Genomic DNA, 23337 nt, shown 5'->3' on the forward strand with positions numbered 1-23337 from the left:
AGGGGACTTACTCTGGGCACAAACGGAGCATGCCGCTACATATGCGGCGATGTCGGAACGTAGGGAAGGCCACCAGAACAGACGTGAAACAGCCCAGGACAGCTGATTCTTTCCAGGATGCCCCGCGGTCTTGGAGTTATGGTAGGTTCGCAACAACCGAGTGCGCAACTCCTCAGGCACAAAACATCTGCCGTTGGGTCTCCCAGAGGGAGCACCAAATTGAGCCGCCAAAATCTGCTCACCAAGGGGAGAGGTCAGGCTGGTGCGAATGGCGGCCAGGATCTGATTCGGAGGTATGACCGAAGTCGGAATCGACTCCTCCCTGGACAGCTCGGAGTACTGCCGTGATAAGGCATCCGCCCTGATGTTCTTGGAACCGGGTAGGTAGGAGACCACGTAATTAAAACGAGACAAGAACAGAGCCCATCTGGCCTGACGTGGTGTCAATCTCTTGGCCTCAGAAAGGTAGGTCAGATTCTTGTGGTCCGTCAGGATGAGAACCGGAACCACCGAACCCTCGAGCAAGTGCCTCCATTCTTTAAGGGCCTGCACGATGGCCAATAACTCCCTGTCACCAATCTGATAGTTGCACTCCGCGGAAGACAGTTTCCGGGAGTAAAACCCACAAGGAAGCAGAGGACCCTCTGGTGTTCTACGCTGAGACAGAAGGGCGCCTACTCCCGTCTCAGACGCGTCCACCTCGAGGACAAAGGGCAACCCAGGGTTGGGATGCGACAGAATCGGAGCCGACACAAAGGCGGACTTTAGGGCCTCAAAAGCTCGGATGGCCTCGAGCGGCCAGACCTGGGAATTACTGCCCTTCCTGGTCAGATCCGTGAGAGGCTTGGCCAGCATGGAAAAGTCCCTGATGAACTTCCGATAATAATTGGCGAAGCCCAAAAAGCGCTGCAGGGAACGAAGACCACTGGACTGGGGCCACTGTAAGACAGCCGAAACCTTCTCAGGATCCATGGAGAACCCCTCAGCGGAAATGATGTAACCTAAGAAGGTTACCTGGGATCGGTGAAATTCGCATTTCTCAAGCTTACCGAACAGCTTGTTCTCTCGTAACCGTTGCAACACTCGTCTGACATCCAGAATGTGGGCCTCCATGGATTCAGAATATACCAAGATGTCATCCAAATAGACTACCACACACTGCTGCAACAGGTCACGGAAAACATCGTTGATGAATTCCTGAAAGACTGCGGGCGCATTGCACAACCCAAAGGGCATAACCAAGGATTCGTAATGACCGGTCCTGGTGTTAAACTCGGTCTTCCACTCATCGCCCGCCTTGATCCTTACCAGGTTATATGCCGCCCTCAGGTCGAGTTTGGTAAAGACCGTGGCCCCTTTAAGGCGATCGAACAGCTCGGAAATCAAGGGTATCGGGTAAGCGTTCTTGATCGTGATGCGATTGAGACCCCTGTAATCGATGCAAGGCCTCAACTCACCGCCCTTCTTTTTCACAAAGAAAAATCCAGCCCCTGCCGGGGACGAAGATTTGCGAATGTGTCCGCGTGAAAGCGCCTCCCTCACGTACTCCTCCATGGCCTCATTCTCCACTACCGACAGTGGATAGACTTTGCCACGAGGAGGAACGGCACCAGATTGTAACTCTATGGCACAATCGTATGGGCGGTGCGGAGGTAGGGCAACCGCGCGCACCTTATCGAATACATCCCGGTACTCCTCGTATTCAGGAGGCAACAGAGAGTCCGAGGAAGTACACAGCAACTTGACAGACCCATGGATGCAACTAGCCCCACACTGCGGTGACCACGAGAGGATCTCGACCGATCTCCAATCGAAAGTCGGATTATGCTTCTGGAGCCAGGGGTACCCCAAGACCACCGAGTAGTGTGGAGACGAAATAACCTGGAGGCAGACCGACTCTCTGTGAACGGCACCAATGGCTATCCCCACTGGAAGGGTCTCATGAGTCACGTGTGGCGGCAGAAGGGGTCTGCCGTCTATCGCCTCAAGAGCCAGTGGGGAACCTCGAGCCTGCAGAGGAATGGAATTGGCGGCAGCGAACACACTATCAATGAACAAACCACCAGCACCAGAGTCCACCAACGCCTGGGTCGTCACCGAGCCCCCGACCCAGGAGAGGACAACAGTGATCAGTGGTTTGTCAACACGGGAAACCGGGGACGAGGAGACTCCACCCAAGATCTGCCCCCGACAGGATCTCAGGGTACGAGCGTTTCCCGGACGGTTCGGACATGCCAACCGAAAATGCCCACCGAGACCACAGTACATGCATCGGCCCTCGCGTCTCCGGAGTGCCCTCTCCCCCTCGGACAGGCGAGCAAACCCCAGCTGCATGGGTTCACCCCCAGACAAGTCATCCCCAGGAGGCGTGGGAGGAGAGGGAGGCACGGGTGGGACAGCAAACGTAGGCACCAATCTGTTAGAAGACCTCTGCAGGTTCTCCTTAAAGGAAGGTCTCTCCCTGAGTCTGGTGTCAATCAAAATCAGGAAAGAAATAAGAGACTCGAGCTCAACTGGTAGGTCCTTAGCTGCAACCTCATCCTTCAAGGCATCTGAGAGACCATGAGAGAAAGCAGCGACCAGAGCCTCATTATTCCAGCCCACCTCTGCTGCCAGGGTACGAAACTCAATGGCGTATTCAGCTACGGATCGTGAACCCTGTCTGATGGACATAAGGAGCTTCGCAGCAGAGGCAGCACGAGCCGGCACATCGAATACCTTCCGAAGAGAAGCAACAAAACCGGAAAACTCGGCAACCACCGGATTGTTGTTCTCCCATAAAGGGCTGGCCCAGGCCAAGGCCTTGTCCGAGAGCAGCGAGATCAAGAAGCCCACCTTTGATCTCTCAGTAGGAAAGGCATGTGGCAGCAACTCGAAATAAATGCCCACCTGGTTAAGGAAACCTCGGCACTGAGTTGGCTCTCCCCCAAAGCGCTGTGGAAGAGGGGCAGAACCGGTCATACCCCGAAACACCGCAGGCGCAACAACAGGTGTCGGGGTAGACTCTGGCGCAACAACCGGAGCGGCAGTAGGAGCGAGCCCAGGAGCGACAACCGACCCATCGGCAACGGGAGCGAAATGAGCCGTGCGTTCAAGCAGGGTTTGCAACGCCACAGCGAACCGACCCAACAGGTGATCCTGCTGATCAAGTCTGGCAACCAGCGCGGGTAGCGAGGATGGCCCTGTACCGTCAGAATTCATGGCTTGGTCCTAATGTCACGGAACCATGAACCAGACGTACAACAAGAGATAAGTGAAAATAAGAAGGCTTTATTGAAAATAAAGCTGTAAAGCAAAAGTCCAAACGGATGGTGAAACCGAGCAGAGTCTTTGCGAAGCCAGAGGTCAGGAACCAGAAGGGTAGTCAGACGAAGCCAGGATCAGGAACCAGCAGGGTAGTCAGACGAAGCCAGGATCAGGAACCAGCAGGGTAGTCAGACGAAGCCAGGATCAGGAACCAGCAGGGTAGTCAGACGAAGCCAGGATCAGGAACCAGAAGCAGCAGCAGTCTTAGAAGCATGTGAACACAAGAGGACCAAGCAAGGAACTGAAGCCACAGACCTCCTATATATATGAGCTAGGCATCCAGCTCCTCCCAGGGGAAGGAGGAGCCGCAGGGTGGAAGGCTACAAGAAACCCAGAAAACCAAGATGGCCGCCAGCACATGTCAAACGAAGGAGAGCAGCAAGCAGGTAAGACCATGACAGGATCCGACCTAAACGCAGGTGTGAAAGTAGCCTAAGGCGGATGGGCACTCTCTGGCTACTGTTGACCAATGTGTATGTATGATGACTATATGGCACTTATATATAGTCTTTGTTCATATTTTTTGCAGTTTCCTATGTTTCATAAGCCATGTCTCATTTTTGGGCACATCTTCTGTGGGGGGTCATGTGACACAGCATGTATTTGAAAGGGGAAGACTGATTTGCCTGGCCACATGACCATCCATCTGCAACCATTTGATTGACCGGACCTCCATGTAGACAGCACAAAAGTCTTGGCCAACAAGGGGGTATACCTTATGAAATATAGAAAATGGTTCAGAATATCAACAAAGAATTCTTTAGTACATGCCATTTAGTCACTTTACAAACACATTCATCAACTACAACCCCTGTGCTGGGTCCTCAATAAAAAGTTATGCACAAGTTTTTTTTTTTTCTACAAAACTTTTGGATTTGTTTGTTATGGTGTTTTTTGTGACACTATTTCCCCACTGACTGTACCCTTAACCCCGTAATGACATCTGCTGTTTGCACTCCTGGGGCCCAAACGGCTTCCCCGCACTGAGATTGGGGAAGCTGTTCATTGGTGGTGATAGGCTGGAGCCTTCTGGAGGCTACCAAGTAGGGGTGGGCGATATGGCCTAAAATCTATATTGCAATATAATTTTAAGCATGTGCGATATGCGATATATATCGCAATATATTGTTTTCTATATTGGGGGGGGTTTAAACTTTTTTTTTTTTTTACTTTTTATTTAAAGGGAACCTGTCATCTAGATTTTGGGTATAGAGCTAAGGACATGGGTTGCTAGATGGCCGCTAGCACATCCGCAATACCCAGTCCCCATAGCTCTCTGTGCCTTTATTGTGTAAAAAACCCGAATTGATACATATGCAAATTAACATAAAAGAGTCATATCTTACTTGTGTGACCAGAGAAGAGTCATATTTTCAAGCTCTGACTCATCTCAGGTTAATTTGCATATGTATCAAATCGCTTTTTATACACAATAAAAGCACACAGAGCTATCCCCATAGCAATACTGGGTATTGCGGATGTGCTAGTGGCCATCTAGCAACCCATGTCCTCAGCTCTATACTCAAAATCCCGGTGACAGGTTCCCTTTAATAACTATTAGCCTCCTTAAGGGCTAGAACCCTTGTCATATTCACCCTAATAGAGCTCTATTAGGGTGAATAGGACTTTACACTCCCTGCTGCCCTGTGCTTTGTGCACACAACAGCAGGGAGCTGACCATGGCAGCCAGCCTCTCATGTGCCCCCCAGCCTCTCATGTGTCCCCCAGCCTCTGATCCGCCCCCCAGCCTCTCAGGGACCCCCCAGACTCTCAGGTGCCCCCCAGCCCCTGATCCACCGCCCAGCCTCTGATCAGCCCCCCAGCCTCTCCCTCTTATCAGCCCCCTCTGGTAACTCAAACCCACCCCCCCTCCCTCCCCAGTATTAATCATTGGTGGCAGTGGCCACAGGGTCCCCCTCCCCCCCCCCCCCATCATTGGTGGCAGTGGGCAGTTCCGATCGGAGTCCCAGCAGTGTAATGCTGGGGCTCAGATCGGTTACCATGGCAGCCAGGAGTCACGCTACTGAAGTCCTGGCTGCTGCCATGGTATGTTAGTGAGCAGCATTATACTCACGTGCGCCGTGGCCGCCGGGCGCTCCTTCCTCTTATAGGTCTGTGCGGCGCATTGCTAATGCTATAAGCATTAGCAATGCGCCGCACAGACAGAAGGAGCAACCGGCGGCCACGGCACACGTGAGTATAATGCTGCTCACTAACATACCATGGCAGCCAGGACTTCAGTAGCGTGACTCCTGGTGCCATGGTAACCGATCGGAGCCCCAGCATTACACTGCTGGGACTCCAATCGGAACTGCCCCCTGCCACCACTGCAGAGACTGAAGAACATTCCCGGCACCCGACCTCTGACAGGACGCTGTGATCTGCGTGATTAACCCCTCAACTGAGGGGTTAATTGCGGCGGATCGCAGCGTGCAGTCATAGGGGCCGGGATATGGTCGGCACAATTATTGGTGGCGCAGTGGCCACAGTCCCTCCCCTCCTCCTCCTACTCTGTTCTCATTGGTGGTCAGCGGCAGCCGCGCACAGTGGGGAGGGACTCCCTCCTTCTCCACTGTGCCGGCTCAGGAGAACATGCTGCGCGCCGAGAGCGCGATCATATCGCGGTCCGGCGATATAGGCGATATGCACAAAATCCATATCGTGCCACAAATTTATATTGCATATCGCCTACCCCTACTACCAAGCCTATCATAGGTATATTCTCATTGAAGTCTGCAGATGGCAGTGCCCTATAAGAACATACTGAATTTCCCATAAACTACTGTATTAAATCACAGTAGTTTATGGGAGATTGCATGTTTTGTTTTTTTTTGTTTTTTTTGGGAAGGGGGGGTTAACAAAGTAAAACAGAAAGTTTAAAAATTGTTTTTAAAAATATAAAAAAAAAAAAAATTTAAATCACCCACCATTTCCCATACTAAAAATAAAAAATTTAAAATTTGCACCTCTGCGTCCCATAACACCCAAATTTTTTAAATATAAATGTATATATGGTGAACGCTGTTTTTGAAGAAAAAAAAATCTAATTGGTCGATTTGCCATTTTGTTGTCACTTCACCTCCCCCAGGAAACTTAATAAATGAAAGTGATCAAAAAGCCATACACACCCCAAAATTGTATCACTGAAAACTACAGACGTCCCCACAAAAAAAATTGCCCTCACACAGCTCCTTAGACGTAATTATAAAAAGTTATCGGGAGTCATAATATGGAGATGAAAAGATAAAAAAAAATTGGGCGGAATTTCCCCCCATAGTATCCACAGTAACTGGATATAGCATCAGTTCCTAGGCTCACCTGTGAGACTCCTCATCCGCAGTTCCTGCAGACCAGCTGTTCCTCCAGACTGTGAGTTGGACAGCACTGCTAGGGCATACTTATCCTGAAAGAGTTGGTTTCCACGAACAATGCGCAGTTTCTCCAAGGGGATATAGCTCAGCAGATTATGTGCTATTAAAACATAGCCCTTCACTTCCTTAATGTCCTAAAGTGGGAACATGAGTTATGTTATACACAGAGCTGCCATGTTCTATTGCGGTGATGGTCAACATGCCTTTGTATATGCTCCCATGGGGCCGCAAATTGCTTTAATTCAGAATTATGACAATGGCAAAACTTATGCCTAACAGCCTTGTAGGTACCATGTACTCCTTACATTAGCCGTGGTGGCCCATGCTGCACAGGAAGCCCATGCAAACCTTTGGAGTCCTCCTTATTACCTAATTTAAGGTGAGATGTTGTCTGGTGTTTGTGCTCTAGACCAGTGTTCCTCAACTCCAGTCCTCAAGGCCCACCTACCGGTCACGATTTGAGAATATCCCCCAGAATGAATAAATACCTGTGATAAGTCCTGATGCACTGACACTAATTATATCACCTGCTCAATACTAAGGAAATCCTGAAAACATGACCGGCAGGTGGGCCCTGAGGACCGGAGTTGAGGAACCCTGCTCTAGACCAGAAAAAGCAGGCAATTTGTAAATTGTCAACAGACTTTGTTTATTAACCTGTGACCATGAACTCGGTGACTGAACCAATAAATGTAGTTTATGACCACAGTTCAGACTTATGTCTTTTTTTGCGAGGGGCAGAGTTGTGCACATGTAACATTGTGATCGTGATCAGATTTCGATATCTATGCACATGTAGCAACCCGTAAACATGACCTCAACCCATGGAAATATGACTTCAACATATGTGCACCTGTAACAAACTGTAAACACAATGGCCCAGATTTACTAAGCCTGTAAAAGGTGTAAATTTAGGCAGGCAGATAAATGTGATGCAGGGACGGACAATTTTATCCAACTCTATACCAACTATTCGTTGGCTTACTTTGAGGCAAAATTTTACATTACAATTTGGCTTATATTTGGAGCAAAGGGGCACATCTTAAAACTATCCACTTTTCAGTGAAGCTCCACCCATTCTAATAAGCCCTAGTAAAGTATTTTAACAAGTCAAAAGGTGTAGAAACCCTAGTTGCACCAAAATGTAGCAATTTGCACCACTTTTAGAAAACTGTAGGCGCAGACACAAAAAAATTTGGGACCATATATTTATATGTTACAGCCTATAAACATGGCCTTCATATATGTTGACTCCACGTGTAAAAGTTTAGTTTATTTTTCACTTTCACGTATTAAAAATTTTCCATGTTGCGGCTACAACACTGGTGACTTGAGGTCTTTATGTCGACGTAGGACATGGATCTGGTGACCATTGGAGACAATTGTCTCCAATGGTCTCCAGGTCTATGTTCAGTGAGACACAGACCAGAATAGTTCTTGTCTTGAGTTTCTCTACGTGGAGGTGTGAATAGCAGCATTTTCTTCTGAGCCTATGTGCAGTGTGTTATACACATGAACAGCACACAGACATACATTATGTTCATGTGGATAAGGCCTAACAGTAATAATCGGTGTGCAATGAAGATCTAGTTATACTATATGAAAGACCAGTAAAACTTGCCTTCAGAAAAGACACATCATCGCTCTCCTTCAGGTAGGTGATCTCTAAGTTTCCTTGGATAACCTGACAATCCTGGTAGAGGGTCCGTAAAGTCTGGTAATGGTTCTCATGGCTGTAGGGATGAAGCAGTTTCATGTCCGTTCCAGTGCAAACTGTAAAACAGAACAAAGGATGGTCATTCCAGATGTCACATGTGAGGAACACAACTGTTTATTATCAGAGACAATCTGACATAATGCAAATATCCAAGTAAACCCTGGATTAGACCGGCAGATGGTTTGCCAGATCATCGCTAACAAGCGTTTGTATGAATGCTCATTAGCGATGATCTGGTAGTGTAAGGCCTCTTGCACACGGCCATTGTGGGTCCGTCCACACCGCAAAAAAATAGAACAAGTTCTATTTTTTTTGCGGTGCGGAGGCACGGACAGGAACATCATGTAAGCACTCCGTAGTGCTTCCGCGGGGTTCCGATCCGTGCTTCCGTTCCGCACCTCCGTGATTGCGGACTCATTCAAGTGAATGGCTCCGCATCCATGATGCGGAGTACACACTGGCCGGTGCCCGTGTATTGCAGACCCGCCGTATGCGGGCCGCTATAAGGCCACGGGCACACAACAGCCGTGTGCAAGAGGCCTAATACTGCTGCCGATTACCCGATGAACGAGCAAATGCATCTGCCATTTGGAATCTTTTTAACAGGTTTAAAAATCATTGTTTGCAGGTGGCAGATCATGCTGTCTAATCACGATTTGCCGCCAGCAAACAGTGATTCAGTATGGGATCAGTGACGGCATAATGTTCGCTTCTTCCTATACTGTGGAGTAAATCGCTGAATGTAATAGCAGCAGTCTCCTCCGCTAATGAGCACGCGATTGCCGGGAAGGAGCGCTTCCCTCCTGACAATCACCCGCGGGATCGTACTGTCTAATACAAGTGGAAATGGAGCCGCCACAGGAAGGTGACAAGCGGTAAAGAGCTCATTTGGGGGGAGAGGGGGGATATTGGAGTCAAGTCTCCATTCATTACAATGGAATGATGACTATAGATGTGCAGTCACCTCTTTATCTACTACTGTAAGCTCATATGAAGGCGGCAGCTGCTAATAGCCCAGTGGTTATATCTATAGGTAAGGCATGTACCCTGGAAGATGACCATGGTATTGTACTCTCAGTTCCTTGCACTCTGCATGTGATTATTGGTTTTGTCTGCTCAGTGTTCACTTTTACAACAACTACTAGAAAGGACCTTGAGAGTTTACAGGATATGAACACAGTGTGAAAAGATAATAGTCAGAGCTTTCAAGCCCCCTCCCCAATTCACTACACTGGGATCTGGCTGACCGCCAAGATCGCTGTAACTATTTTATACCTATACACAGTGGCGTAGCTAGAAATGACTGGGCCCCACAGTAATTTTTTCGCAACCCCTTCCTTTCATGCCGCCCCCATTCCTGTGGCTAGTAAAGATCGCTCTCTCAGACCAGGCCCGGCAGCTGTTCCATCCGTTTTATACACTACTGTCTTTACTGTCACTGTATAGAATTTCATTGTGTAAATACTGTTGAGGGGGCCCTGACAAACTCTTTTAGTCCTCCTCCTCCTGGATGGGCCCCTTCTGGGTCAGGGCCCCAAAGCAGCCGCTTCCCCTGCTTCCCCTATAGTTACGCCCCTGCCTATACAAACTCTGATTGCTTTTTCATTTATTTAGACTTGAACCACACAGCGACTTTAAATTGGACCTGAAACCTCTGCTGACATCTCCATGTCTGTTTTAGTAGCTACCTGCACCCCTCTATGACTGTATGTTATGCCATCCCTTTATTATTCCTGCTAGAAGTTCTGAATGAATTGCTAGCCGTTTGTAATGAAGGTCCAGATAGTTGTTTCCAGATGGGAGGGGTATCCCTGGACAATCTGATACTGACAGCGCTGATTGGATAGTGTCATACTGCGCAGGGACACCCCCAGACTGCTGTCAATTCATTCATAATTTCTGGTAGGCATAATGCAAGTAGTTACTAAAAGACATGCCAGGAGAGGTGACAGGTCCTCTTTAAGGCCTCCTGCACACGAACGTATTTTTTTGCGGTCCGCAAAAAAGGGTCCCGTTTTTCCGTGATCCGTGACCGTTTTTTCGTCCGTGGGTCTTCCTTGATTTTTGGAGGATCCACGGACATGAAAAAAAAGTCGTTTTGGTGTCCGCCTGGCCGTGCTGAGCCAAACGGATCCGTCCTGAATTACAATGCAAGTCAATGGGGACGGATCCGTTTGACGTTGACACAATATGGTGCCATTTCAAACGGATCCGTCCCCATTGACTTTCAATGTAAAGTCTGGAGTCCCTTTTATACCATCGGATCGGAGTTTTCTCCAATCCGATGGTATATTTTAACTTGAAGCGTCCCCATCACCATGGGAACGCCTCTATGTTAGAATATACTGTCGGATATGAGTTAGATCGTGAAACCTCATTTCCGACAGTATATTCTAACACAGAGGCGTTCCCATGGTGATGGGGACGCTTCTAGTTAGAATATACTACAAACTGTGTACATGACTGCCCCCTGCTGCCTAGCAGCATCTGATCTCTTACATGGGGCTGTGATCAGCACAATTAACCCCTCAGGTGCCGCACCTGAAGGGTTAATTGTACTATCATATCCCCCTGTAAGAGATCAGGGCTGCCAGGCAGCAGGGGGCAGACCCCCCCCCCTCCCCAGTTTGAATATTATTGGTGGCCAGTGTGTCCCCCCCTCCCTTCCTCCCTCTATTGTAATATTTCGTTGGTGGCACAGTGTGCGCCCCCCATTGGCCCCCCCTCCCTCTATAGCATTAACAACATTGGTGGCCAGTGTGCGGCCTCTCATCTCCCCCCCCCCCTCCCCCCCCCCCCCCCCCGATCATTGGTGGCAGCGGGTTACTAGCAATAGTACAATAGTAAAAGATTCATACTTACCTGGGAGCTGCGATGTTAGTGTCCGGCCGGGAGCTCCTCCTACTGGGAAGTGACAGTTCATTTAGCAATGCGCCGCATAGACCTGTCACTTACCAGTAGGTGGAGCTCCCGGCCGGACACGAACAGCGCAGCAGCCGGTAAGTATGAATCTTCTACTATTGTACTATTGCTAAGTAACCATGGCAACCAGGACTGTAGTAGCGTCCTCGTTGCCATGGTTACCGATCGGAGCCCCAGCGATTAAACTGGGACTCTGATCGGAACTCCGCTGCCACCAATGATGGGGGGGGGGGGGGGAGATGGGAGGCCGCACACTGACCACCAATGTTGTTAATGCTATAGAGGGAGGGGGGGCCGATGGGGGGCGCACACTGTGCCACCAACGAATTATTACAATAGAGGGAGGGAGTGGGGGGGGGGGCGCACACTGTGCCACCAACGAATTTTTACAATAGAGGGAGGGGGGGGGCGCACTGGCCACCAACCTATTATTACAATAGAGGGGGGGGGCGCACTGGCCACCAATGATATTCAAACTGGGGGGGGGGGGGGAGGGTCTGCCCCCTGCTGCCTGGCAGCCCTGATCTCTTACAGGGGGCCATGATCAGCACAATTAACCCCTTCAGGTGCCGCACCTAAAGGGGTTAATTGTGCTGATCACGGCCCCCTGTAAGAGATCAGGGCTGCCAGGCAGCAGGGGGCAGTCTTGTACACAGTTTGTAGTGTATTCTAACTAGAAGCGTCCCCATCACCATGGGAACGCTTCTGTGTTAGAATATACTGTCGGTTCTGAGTTTTCACGAAGTGAAAACTCAGCTTTGAAAAAGCTTTTATGCAGACGGATCTTCGGATCCGTCTGTATAAAAACTAACCTACGGCCACGGATCACGGACACGGATGCCAATCTTGTGTGCATCCGTGTTCTTTCACGGACCCATTGACTTGAATGGGTCCGTGAACCGTTGGCCGTGAAAAAAATAGGACAGGTCATATTTTTTTCACGGCCAGGAAACACGGATCACGGATGCAGCTGCAAAACGGTGCATTTTCCGTTTTTTCCACGGACCCATTGAAAGTCAATGGGTCCGCGAAAAAAAACGGAAAACGGCACAACGGCCACGGGTGCACACAACGGTCGTGTGCAGGAGGCCTAAATGGCGTATGTCAGCAGATTTGTACCTATGAAACTGGCTGACCTGGTACATGTGCACTTGGCAGCTGAAGGCATCTGTGTTGGTCTCATGTTCATATGTGCCCGCAATGCTGAGAAAAATGATGTTTTAATATATGCAAATGAGCCTCTAGGAGCAACGGGGGAGTTGCCATTACACCTAGAGGCTCCGCTCTCTCTGCGACTGCTGCACCCTCTGACAGGACCAGGTAGTGTAAACTTGATCACGCCTGGCCATGACTTCTCATAAAGTCAGACAAAGTGCAGAGATGCAGAGTGTGTAGATGCAGAGAGAGCGGAGCCTCTAGGTGTAACGGCAACACCCCCATTGCTCCTAGAGGCTCTTTTACATATATTAAAAGATCATTTTTCTCAGCAATACGGGCACATATGTACATCATTCAGCTGCCAAGCGCACATGTTACAGGTCAGCCAGTTTTATAGGTACAAATCTACTGACAGATGCCCTTTAAAGAGGACTGGTAAGAATATCAGTAGCTATAGGAAAGTCACGTGGTAAGGCTGGAGCACAAATGGCAACGTAAGTTGCAGGTGATTTTGTGCATATATACCGTATATTAGTTACATAGTTACATAATGTAGTTAATACGGGAAATCCCAGAAGGAAGTGAGACTCAGATTTCTACACATTTTCATAAGCATTAGGCCTCATGCACACAACCGTTGTTTTGGTCTGAGCCGCAGTTTTTGCGGCTTGGAAGCGGACCCATTCACTTCAATGGGGCCGCAAAGGATGCAGACAGCACTTCCATGGTCCGCAAAAAAAAAAAACATATTCTATTCTTGCCCGTTTTGCGGACAAGAATAGGCAGTTATATCAATAGCTGTCCGTGTTTTGCGGATCTGCAATTTGCGGACCGCAAAACACACAATGGTCATGTGCATGAGGCCTTAATGTCATTTACTTTTAAGGATTCATCTAAACCTTTTTTTAAACTGTCCCCTGTTCCTGCTGTCACCTTGTCCTGAAGAAGTCTATTCCACAGATTCACAGTTCTTACAGTAAAGAAGCTTTGACGCTTCTGGAGACTGAACTTTTTCTTCTTTAGTCGGAGGCAGTGCCTCCTTGTCTATTTAGGGCATTTTACATGGAACAGTTTTTCCCCGTATTTTTTTGTATGGCCCATTTATATATTTGTATAGGTTAATCATGTCCTCCCTGTGAGGCAGTGACAGGCCTCATGGCTGTTAGGAGAGAGGAATGGCAGGATAAGGGCTCGTTCACACGAACATGTGAAGCCCGAGCTGTGGTCCGCAAATTGCGGTCCGCAATGCACGGCCACCGTCCGTGAGGCAGGCGCATGGGATCGCAGACCCATTCACTCGAATGGGTCCACGATCCTTCCGTTGCGCAAAAAGATAGAGCAAGTTCTATCTTTTTGCGGTGCGGAAGCACGGAATGGAACCCCAGAATGCACTCCGTAGTGCTTCCTTAGTGTTCCGTTCCGCATCTCCGGATTTACGGACCCATTGAAGTGAATGGGTCCGCATCTGTGATGCAGAATGGCCACGGAATGGTGCCCGTGTATTGCGCATCCGCAAATGCGGTCCGCAATACGGCAACGGGCAGCACACGTTCGTGTGAACGAGCCCTTATCCATCTCTTTCCCATCAGTGATCAGACCTGAGGCAGCAACAGGTGCCACAATCAACGGAGCATAAGGCCGAATGCACACAGCCATGTTTCACGGCCGTGAGCGGTCCGTGGTAACACGGCCTAGATTCGTACGAGTGTATTACTGTAGTGCAGAGGCGGCATGAAGCGCACGGCGTCATAGCAACCAATGACGCCGTGCGCTCCTGCTCTCAGCAGGAATCCAGGCCGTGTTACCACAGACCGCTCACGGCCGTGAAACACGGCCGTGTGCATTCGGCCTAAAGCTGTCCTCAAAGTGAGAGGGGTGTGTCTTGTGTTGTACAGAAGCCTGGAGTGGTTCTGTGTGTGGTCTGAGCTGGGAGCACGAGATCACGAGGCTAGGATTAGCCTGAGGTTTGGGGGTCCCTCGACACTTAGGGATAAGGGTCGCATGGTCAGCATCGGGCAGACGACTAGACCACAATCCCCCAAAAGACACCGGTGTGGTAATAGCCAGGAGGCTCATGGACATTAGGCTGGGGAAAGCCGCATGGGTTCACGTGTGTGTGAACAGTGACTTAGGTGAGTCAGGGATATACTGTGTTTAGGTAGTGCCTAGCCGGGCAGGCTTTAATTTTGTTTTGTATCATTTGTTTCTGCTTGTGTCGCAATAAAGCACGAGTTGGGACATGAAAACCTGTTGTCTGCGAAGGTATTTGTAAAGATGATCACCTGAAAGAAAGCTACCCCTCACACCCCTTAGACGTCTCTTCTCAAGACTAAATAACTTTAATTATTTTCATCTTTCTTCATAACTAAGACCCTCCATGCCCCCTATCAGTTTAGTCAATCTCCTCTGTACTTTTTCCAGCTGCAGAGCATCCTTTCTATGGACTGGTGGCCAGAACTGAACTGCATATTCCATATGAGGCCGCACCAACGCTTTGTAAAGTGGTAATATTACATCCCCGCGAGTCCATGCCTCGTTAAATGCATGACAATATCCTGGTGGCCTTAGAAGCAGCTGATTGACATTGTGTGCTGTTATTTAATCTACCATCTACAAGAACACCCAAATCCTTCTCTATAAGTGACTCTCCCAGTGTTATATCACCTAGGACATATGATGCACAGTGATTATTACTACCCAGATGCATAACTTTACATTTATCCACATTGAACCTCATTTGCCAAGTTGATGCCCAATTACTCCGAATGTTCAATTCAGCTTGAAGTTTATAGACATCTTCCATAGACTGTACAGTACTACATAGCTTAGTACACTTAGTATACCTTGGGTTACACCACTTATAACCCGGGACCATTCTGAATAGGAATCATTGACCACAACTCTCTGGACGCGGTTCTTCAACCAATTTTTAATCCAATTACAAACTATATGTCACAGTTTAGGGGGAGGGGAGGAACACCAGAATGACAACAGAAGGAAAATGACCAAGAACTAAGCATCAAGGCTAGGGAGAGGGAAATGGTGACCACCTAAGGAAACCCTAAACCTAGCCCTGACTCCTGTCAGTATGAATAGACCCTGAAGGTGGGAATATTCATACACCAGAAGCCGAGGCCCTAGTAAACCTGAAAAGCCCTAGGATTAGTGACAGGGTCTGAGGCTACTGGTTCCTTCCCAGATGAACGAACCAGCGTTTTCCTGAGGCCTAGTAAACAACAAGCAAATGGGAGCAACAAATTACCAAGAGAAGTACACTTATTTTCAACACAAAATGGATGAGCAGGAACTCAGGTGAGGACCACACACCAGCTCTTTCAACTCAAGGCAGAGAATATCAACCGCATGGTATGAAGTGTGAGTCCAGGCTAAATAGAGGAGCAGTAATGACCAAAAGCTACACCTGAGACAAAAGGTGTGGTCATTACCAACAACAACGCTGCAACAAGTGAAAACAGATAGGCTGTCAGATGACCTAACGTGCAGCCAGTCTCTCAGATCTTGTAACCTCTGCCACTGGAGGGACAGTGACAGTAACCCCCCCCCCCCCCCCCTTCTACGGCTGAACTCCGGATACCCAGGAGCGACCTGATCCAGATGGGCGCTGTGAAAGGCTTTCACAAGGCGAATAGCATTAACGTCGGCCGCTGGAACCCACATGAACTGCTCCGATGCTCAAGTCAGGGGGGCTGCCTGGGTGAAAATGGAGGTATGTCCGGGTTCAGCTCTGAACCCGGACAACCCCTTTAACCCCTGCCACACTGTCAATAAACACTTCAATTCCCACAGTTTTGGAATCTAGCGTCACCTCGGCAGACAGGAGAACCTGAGTACTACCAGCAAATGACAAAAGTAAATTCTCAGATTCCCCACCAGGAGTAGCTCCTCCCAGCTGCATTGGTTCGTCACCAGACATGTGTCTCTCTACCCAAAGTGTCGGAGGAGGCCGCCACCTTATATGATAGTACATCCTAAGAGTGAGGAACCTTAGATCTCTCCCTCAGGCGTCTATCAATACGTACAGTGAGGGATAAGGCCGCTTCCAATGACTCAGGATATTCATGAAACACCAACGCGTCCTTCAGGCTCTCGGATAACCCTTGATAGAATTGACTACGGAGAGCTGGATCATTCCACTCCATATCCGTAGCCCATCTCCTAAATTTAAAATAATCGGTCTCCACAGAACGCTCTCCCTGCCGTAAGCCACACAACTTAGTCTCGGCCAGGGAGATCCGATCTGGGTCATCGTAGATAAGACCTAGAGCTCTGAAAAATTCATCTGCCGACCGAAGGGACTGTGATCCGGTCAGCAATGAAAAAGCCTAAGATTGAGCGTCCCCTTTAAGTAACAAACTGATTATACCCACTCTTTGACTCTCGTCCCCAGAAGAGTTAGGACGCAGTCTAAAATATAATTTGCACGACTCCCCGAACCGAATAAAGTTGTCACTTTCCCCGGAAAATCTGTCCGGGAGAGCGACCTTAGGTTCAAGGCAGGCCTGGTTCCTGCTGCCGGAACCAGACGTCTGTGGTCTCTGGATCTGTGAGACAATCGTGTGGAGGTCAGCTACCTCCAAAGACAGCCCCTGCAGTTGTCTGACCAGTGCAGAAATCGTATCCATCGCTGCACTGACACAAACAAAATGGCGGCTTTTCGGCGGTTGATAATGTCACAGTGTAGGGGGAGGGGAGGAACACCAGAATTATAACAGAAGGAAAATGACCAGGAACTAGGCCTCAAGGCTAGGGAGAGGGAAATGGTGACCACCTAAGGAAACCCTAAACCTAGCCCTGACTCCTGTCAGTATGAATAGACCCTGAATATTACGTAATATTCATACACCGTAAACCTAGGCCCTAGTAACCCTGAAAAGCCCTAGGATTAGTGACAGGGTCTGAGACTACTGGTTCCTTCCCAGATAAACGAACCAGCGTCTCCATGAGGTCTAGTATACAACAAGCAAATAGGAGCAACAAAATACCAAGAGAAGTACACTTATCTTCAATAGAAAATGGATAAGCAGGAACTCAGATGAGGATCACACACCAGCTCTTCCAAATCTAGGCAGAGAATATCAACCGCATGGTATGAAGTGTGAGTCCAGACTAAATAGAGGAGCAGTAATGACCACAAGCTACACCTGAGACAAGAGGTGTGGTCATTACCAACAACACTTCAACAAGTGAAAACAGATAGGCTGTCAGATAACCTAACGTGCAGCCAGTCTCTCAGATCTTCTAACCTCTGTCACTGGAGGGACCGCAACACTATACTTTCCAAGCCTATAGAACTTACTTTACCTATTAAACGTCTGAGGGACCGTATCAAAAGCCTTTGCAAAATCGAGAAACACTACATCCACAGCCGCCCCTCAAAAATAAATTCAACAGGGACCTACTTGATTACAGCAACAATACAGTTTACACCTGGGCTGAAGCTAGTACTAATACACCACGCTCCATCCTACAGAGATCCCTCTCAAGACAAAAACGAGAACCAGAGTATCATTCAGCTCCATGGAACGGGATTCAATGGAGTCCTCACCTGAAGCCACTGACCTCCCCACCAACAGTATGGAGAAAAATTTGAATCTCCACGCAACATCTACGGCCCAGCATAAAAGGGAATCAAAAAACGAAGGGCAGGTCAGCGGCACAGGAAGAAACCACTGCTATCCATCCCGGCAGAGGAGATATTCAAGTTCAAGATATTCAAGGACATTCAAGTTCTCAATATGTCGGCATCCATTATCACATCGGAACAGGTAAAAGTTCTTCAAAAGGGACTATCATTCTCACCCACGCTTTACTTCGATCTTTACCGCACCATACTGGATGTGAACAGATTTGCCCGGAACCTCACACTAAGGAAGCACTTCCAGGAGGAATCTCCTGAAGGTGCACCCGATTGCATTGCCTCCTCACTCCCACGAATAACATCTGACTCCGACATGACAGAAGGGCCGATCAGCACAGCTCCTTCATTCGCACCCATGCACAACAATCATAATGATCTTGGTAATGATAATGTTGTATTAACACTGCATAGTAATGCGATGAGTTTTATTGAAATGGTCCACTGTAACTCCCTTCAAATTGCCTCACAAAATGAAGGGGGTCATGTGAATTCTTCCCCACACTTTAGAACGCATAATAGGGACTTCTATCCCATTCAGTCCCGGTCGGCAGCACTGGATAAATACCAGGAATTGGTGGAAAAGAATTTATGTCATTTATATGATACCACCAGGGTACGGGGTCAATCTAACATGACTCCAGCAGAGAAAACTGCCCTCCGGGACTTAGGGGGTAGAGAAGACATCATAATCAGGGAGGCTGACAAGGGTGGGTCTGTGGTCGTTCTGGACAGGGGATTATACAAATATTTAGTGACCACTATGTTATGTGACACTAAGGTCTACACCCGCCTGTCCAGCGACCCCCTCTTGTCCTTCCAATCTGAAATAAGGAACATTTTGGAGTCAGGGCTATCTTCTGGTTGCCTCAGTACTAGAGAAAAGGAGTACATTTTTGTGGAGCACCCGACAGCTCCCATTTTCCATGCGCTGCCTAAAGTCCACAAAAATGTGTTCCCTCCACCTCTCAGACCCATCGTGGCTGGAATAGGTTCATTTTCTGAACGTTTTTCTGAGTGGGTGGATTCCCTTTTACAACCCCTAGTGCCATTAATTCCCGTTTTTTTAAATTCCCGTTTTTTTAAAAGATACAAGATCTGTACTCCAGGTTTTTTCTGATTTTGAATGGAGGGAGGGATATTCATGGATTACAGCGGACATTACGTCCCTTTACACTAACATTCCCCACAATTTGGAAATTATATCACTATGTTGGTTTTTTGACCACTATAGTGATTACACAATGGAACTCAGAGAATATGCTGTTCTGGTGGTGGATTTCCTTCTCAGGCACAACTACTTCTTATTTGATGACACTTTTTATTTGCAGGTGTCAGGGGTGTCGATGGGGGCTAAGTTCTCTCCCTCATTGCCAACATCTTTATGGCATGGTGGGAGGGTCACTTTCTCCTCATCGACACCTCCCCTTTTTTGGACCGTCTACTCTGGTATGGACGTTATATCGACTACCTATTGATGGTGTGGTCTGGTGTGGGATGGCATCCATACCAGAACTCATTACACACTTTAATTCCTGTGTGGATTGCATACAATTTGTTTTTCATTTTGATGATGTTGAAATTCAGTTTTTGGATTTGTGCCTGAGGGGGAATATTTCCACCCACAAGGTTAATACATCCACTTATCGGAAACAACTTGCTGGGAACACTACATTACTAGCCCAGTCATGTGACCCTCCCCATACCATTAGCAATATACCCTTCGCAATAAGGGAGAATTAATCTGTGCCCGTCGCAATTGTTCTGATCAAGAGGTCTTTGAGAAGGAAGCCTCTAATATAAGTAACAGACTATTGCGTAGGGCATATCCACGCAACAGCATAGAGCGGGCCAAAAAAAAAACGTTTCTGACATGAACAGACACTCTTTAGTTTTCCCCAAATCCCCTTTAAAACACAGACAACCTGAGAGTACTGACAATAAAAAACATGCCACCTATTTTGTCACTCAATATAGCCAAGAATTTCCTGCCATCTGTAGGATTATGAAAAAGTATCTTCATATCCTAAATTTTGATGGCAATTGGTCTGAAATTGTGTCTGATGGAATGAGATGTGTGGCAAGGAGAGCACCCACCATTGGTAATCTAATCAGTCAGAGTTTCTTTTCAGACAGAAAAACATCACAAGCCACATGGCTTCACTATAAGGGTAGTTTCAAATGCGGACACAAAAAATGTATCTGCTGTGAATACACTACCATTGAAAAAACCTTCCGATCTACCACTAATAAATAAAAAAAGAGTATAAAATACAGTCTTATATTAATTGTAATACCAGACATGTAGTTTATCTTATCACATGTGAAATATGCTCCCTGCAATATGTAGGCTGTACTGTTAAACCATTAAAGAATCGGATACGCAAACATATATCTGACGTGCCGCATTACAGAGACCGTAATGTCTCTGCAGCCAGCCTACATTTTGCAATCTCACATGCGGGAGATGTTTCTAGTCTTAAAGTAAAAGGCATAGAAAGGCATAGAAACTTCTCAACAGAGAGGCCTTCTGGATCTTCCTACTGGGATCCCGTCAACCACAGGGATTAAATACATGATCTCATCTTGCAATACTAAATGTGGTTGTATACTGCTGTTTTCTATTTGTATATATCCCTACCTTGATGATTTGTGAACATTTGATTCCATTTATCACCATTTTTTTTGTGTTAGAATCTATACCTCAGCTTTTTCTCTTTATTTTTCATTTCTTGGCTTGTAGGTATTTTAACCAATTTAAGTGGGCATGAGACCGCCTCCCGTTGTCTCCTCCTCCCAGGTGATACCCATTAACTTGGGGTTAGTACGGGATATATCTGGAGGTGCTCCCATTTCATATTCATGTTTGTTATGAGGAAGGACCCATATACTTGAGAGGTCTGAAACGCGTAATTGTACACTTGTTATACGGAAGTTTTAATCGCTGGAATAAAGTCAACATTACTTCACCTGAATTGAGCCGGACTATCTTTCTCTTTTTTTACAGCCGCCCCTCTGTTCAGGCTTCTACTCACTTCCTCATAAAAACAAATCAGGTTAGTCTGACAACTTCTGTCCTTAGTAAACCCATGTTGGTTATCACTAATAATATTATTTAGAGTCACATACTCCTGTATATAGTCCCTTGAGAGTCCTTCAAACATTTTTCCCATGACAGAAGTTAAACATATATATATATATATATATATATACACATACACTGCTCAAAAAAATAAAGGGAACACAAAAATAACACATCCTAGATCTGAATTAATTAAATATTCTTCTGAAATACTTTGTTCTTTACATAGTTGAATGTGCTGACAACAAAATCACACAAAAATAAAAAAATGGAAATCAAATTTTTCAACCCATGGAGGTCTGGATTTGGAGTCACACTCAAAATTAAAGTGGAAAAACACACTACAGGCTGATCCAACTTTGATGTAATGTCCTTAAAACAAGTCAAAATGAGGCTCAGTAGTGTGTGTGGCCTCCACGTGCCTGTATGACCTCCCTACAACGCCTGTGCATGCTCCTGATGAGGTGGCGGACGGTCTCCTGAGGGATCTCCTCCCAGACCTGGACTAAAGCATCTGCCAACTCCTGGACAGTCTGTGGTGCAACGTGACGTTGGTGGATAGAGCGAGACATGATGTCCCAGATGTGCTCAATTGGATTCAGGTCTGGGGACGGGGCGGGCCAGTCCATAGCATCAATGCCTTCCTCTTGCAGGAACTGCTGACACACTCCAGCCACATGAGGTCTAGCTTTGTCTTGCATTAGGAGGAACCCAGGGCCAACCGCACCAGCATATGGTCTCACAAGGGGTCTGAGGATCTCATCTCGGTACCTAATGGCAGTCAGGCTACCTCTGGCGAGCACATGGAGGGCTGTGCGGCCCTCCAAAGAAATGCCACCCCACACCATTACTGACCCAATGCCAAACCTGTCATGCTGGCGGATGTTGCAGGCAGCAGAACGTTCTCCACGGCATCTCAAGACTCTGTCACGTCTGTCACATGTGCTCAGTGTAAACCTGCTTTCATCTGTGAAGAGCACAGGGCGCCAGTGGCGAATTTGCCAATCTTGGTGTTCTCTGGCAAATGCCAAACGTCCTGCACGGTGTTGGGCTGTAAGCACAACCCCCACCTGTGGACGTCGGGCCCTCATATCACCCTCATGGAGTCTGTTTCTGACCGTTTGAGCAGACACATGCACATTTGTGGCCTGCTGGAGGTCATTTTGCAGGGCTCTGGCAGTGCTCCTCCTGTTCCTCCTTGCACAAAGGCGGAGGTAGCGGTCCTGCTGCTGGGTTGTTGCCCTCCTACGGCCTCCTCCACGTCTCCTGATGTACTGGCCTGTCTCCTGGTAGCGCCTCCATGCTCTGGACACTACGCTGACAGACACAGCAAACCTTCTTGCCACAGCTCGCATTGATGTGCCATCCTGGATAAGATGCACTACCTGAGCCACTTGTGTGGGTTGTAGACTCCGTCTCATGCTACCACTAGAGTGAAAGCACCGCCAGCATTCAAAAGTGACCAAAACATCAGCCAGGAAGCATAGGAACTGAGAAGTGGTCTGAGGTCTCCTTTATTGGGGGTGTCTTGCTAATTGCCTATAATTTCCACCTGTTGTCTATCCCATTTGCACAACAGCATGTGAAATTGATTGTCACTCAGTGTTGCTTCCTAAGTGGACAGGTTGATTTCACAGAAGTGTGATTGACTTGGAGTTAAATTGTGTTGTTTAAGTGTTCCCTTTATTTTTTTGAGCATTGTATATATATATATATATATATATATATATATACACACACTATATATATATATATATATATATATATATCTCTATCTAATCAACATTTCTCAGATTTTTTTTTTTCTACTGAGGGATTAATCAAATCTGGCCTTTTCCTCCATGTATCAGCTCGTGTCCAGCACAGAGGAAACTGAGGCTTTCTCCCGGAAATATCTTTAGTGACCTATATGACATCTGTTTGACTTTTTTCCCAACAACTTCCCTCTGTCTTCCTGTATTACTGCCAAGACACCAGCATAATGTTTCTTTAGGGATCTCTGACCCCCTTCACTGGAACCTGGATGTTGTCTACGCCAGAAATAAGTTTATAGAAATGAGACATCCTGAACTGGATGAAGAACAAACATGAGCCATATGGACTCACTGAAAGCAAGAAATCAGTC

At 47.6% G+C, this 23337-nt stretch overlaps 1 protein-coding gene across 1 annotated transcript in view; it reads right to left on the bottom strand.

Annotated features, from left to right (window-relative positions):
* ERBB2 (erb-b2 receptor tyrosine kinase 2) overlaps window positions 1-23337 on the bottom strand; it is a 103061-nt gene that overhangs the window by 35954 nt on the left and 43770 nt on the right. The window contains exons 2-3 of the mRNA XM_040434745.1: window positions 8299-8450; window positions 6625-6811 (exon numbers count right to left, since the gene is read on the bottom strand). Of these exons, the coding sequence (XP_040290679.1) occupies window positions 6625-6811; window positions 8299-8450 (339 nt within the window). The remainder of the gene's footprint in view (window positions 1-6624; window positions 6812-8298; window positions 8451-23337) is intronic.

This window comes from Bufo bufo, chromosome 6, assembly GCF_905171765.1.
Source record: "Bufo bufo chromosome 6, aBufBuf1.1, whole genome shotgun sequence".
NCBI lineage: Eukaryota > Metazoa > Chordata > Amphibia > Anura > Bufonidae > Bufo > Bufo bufo.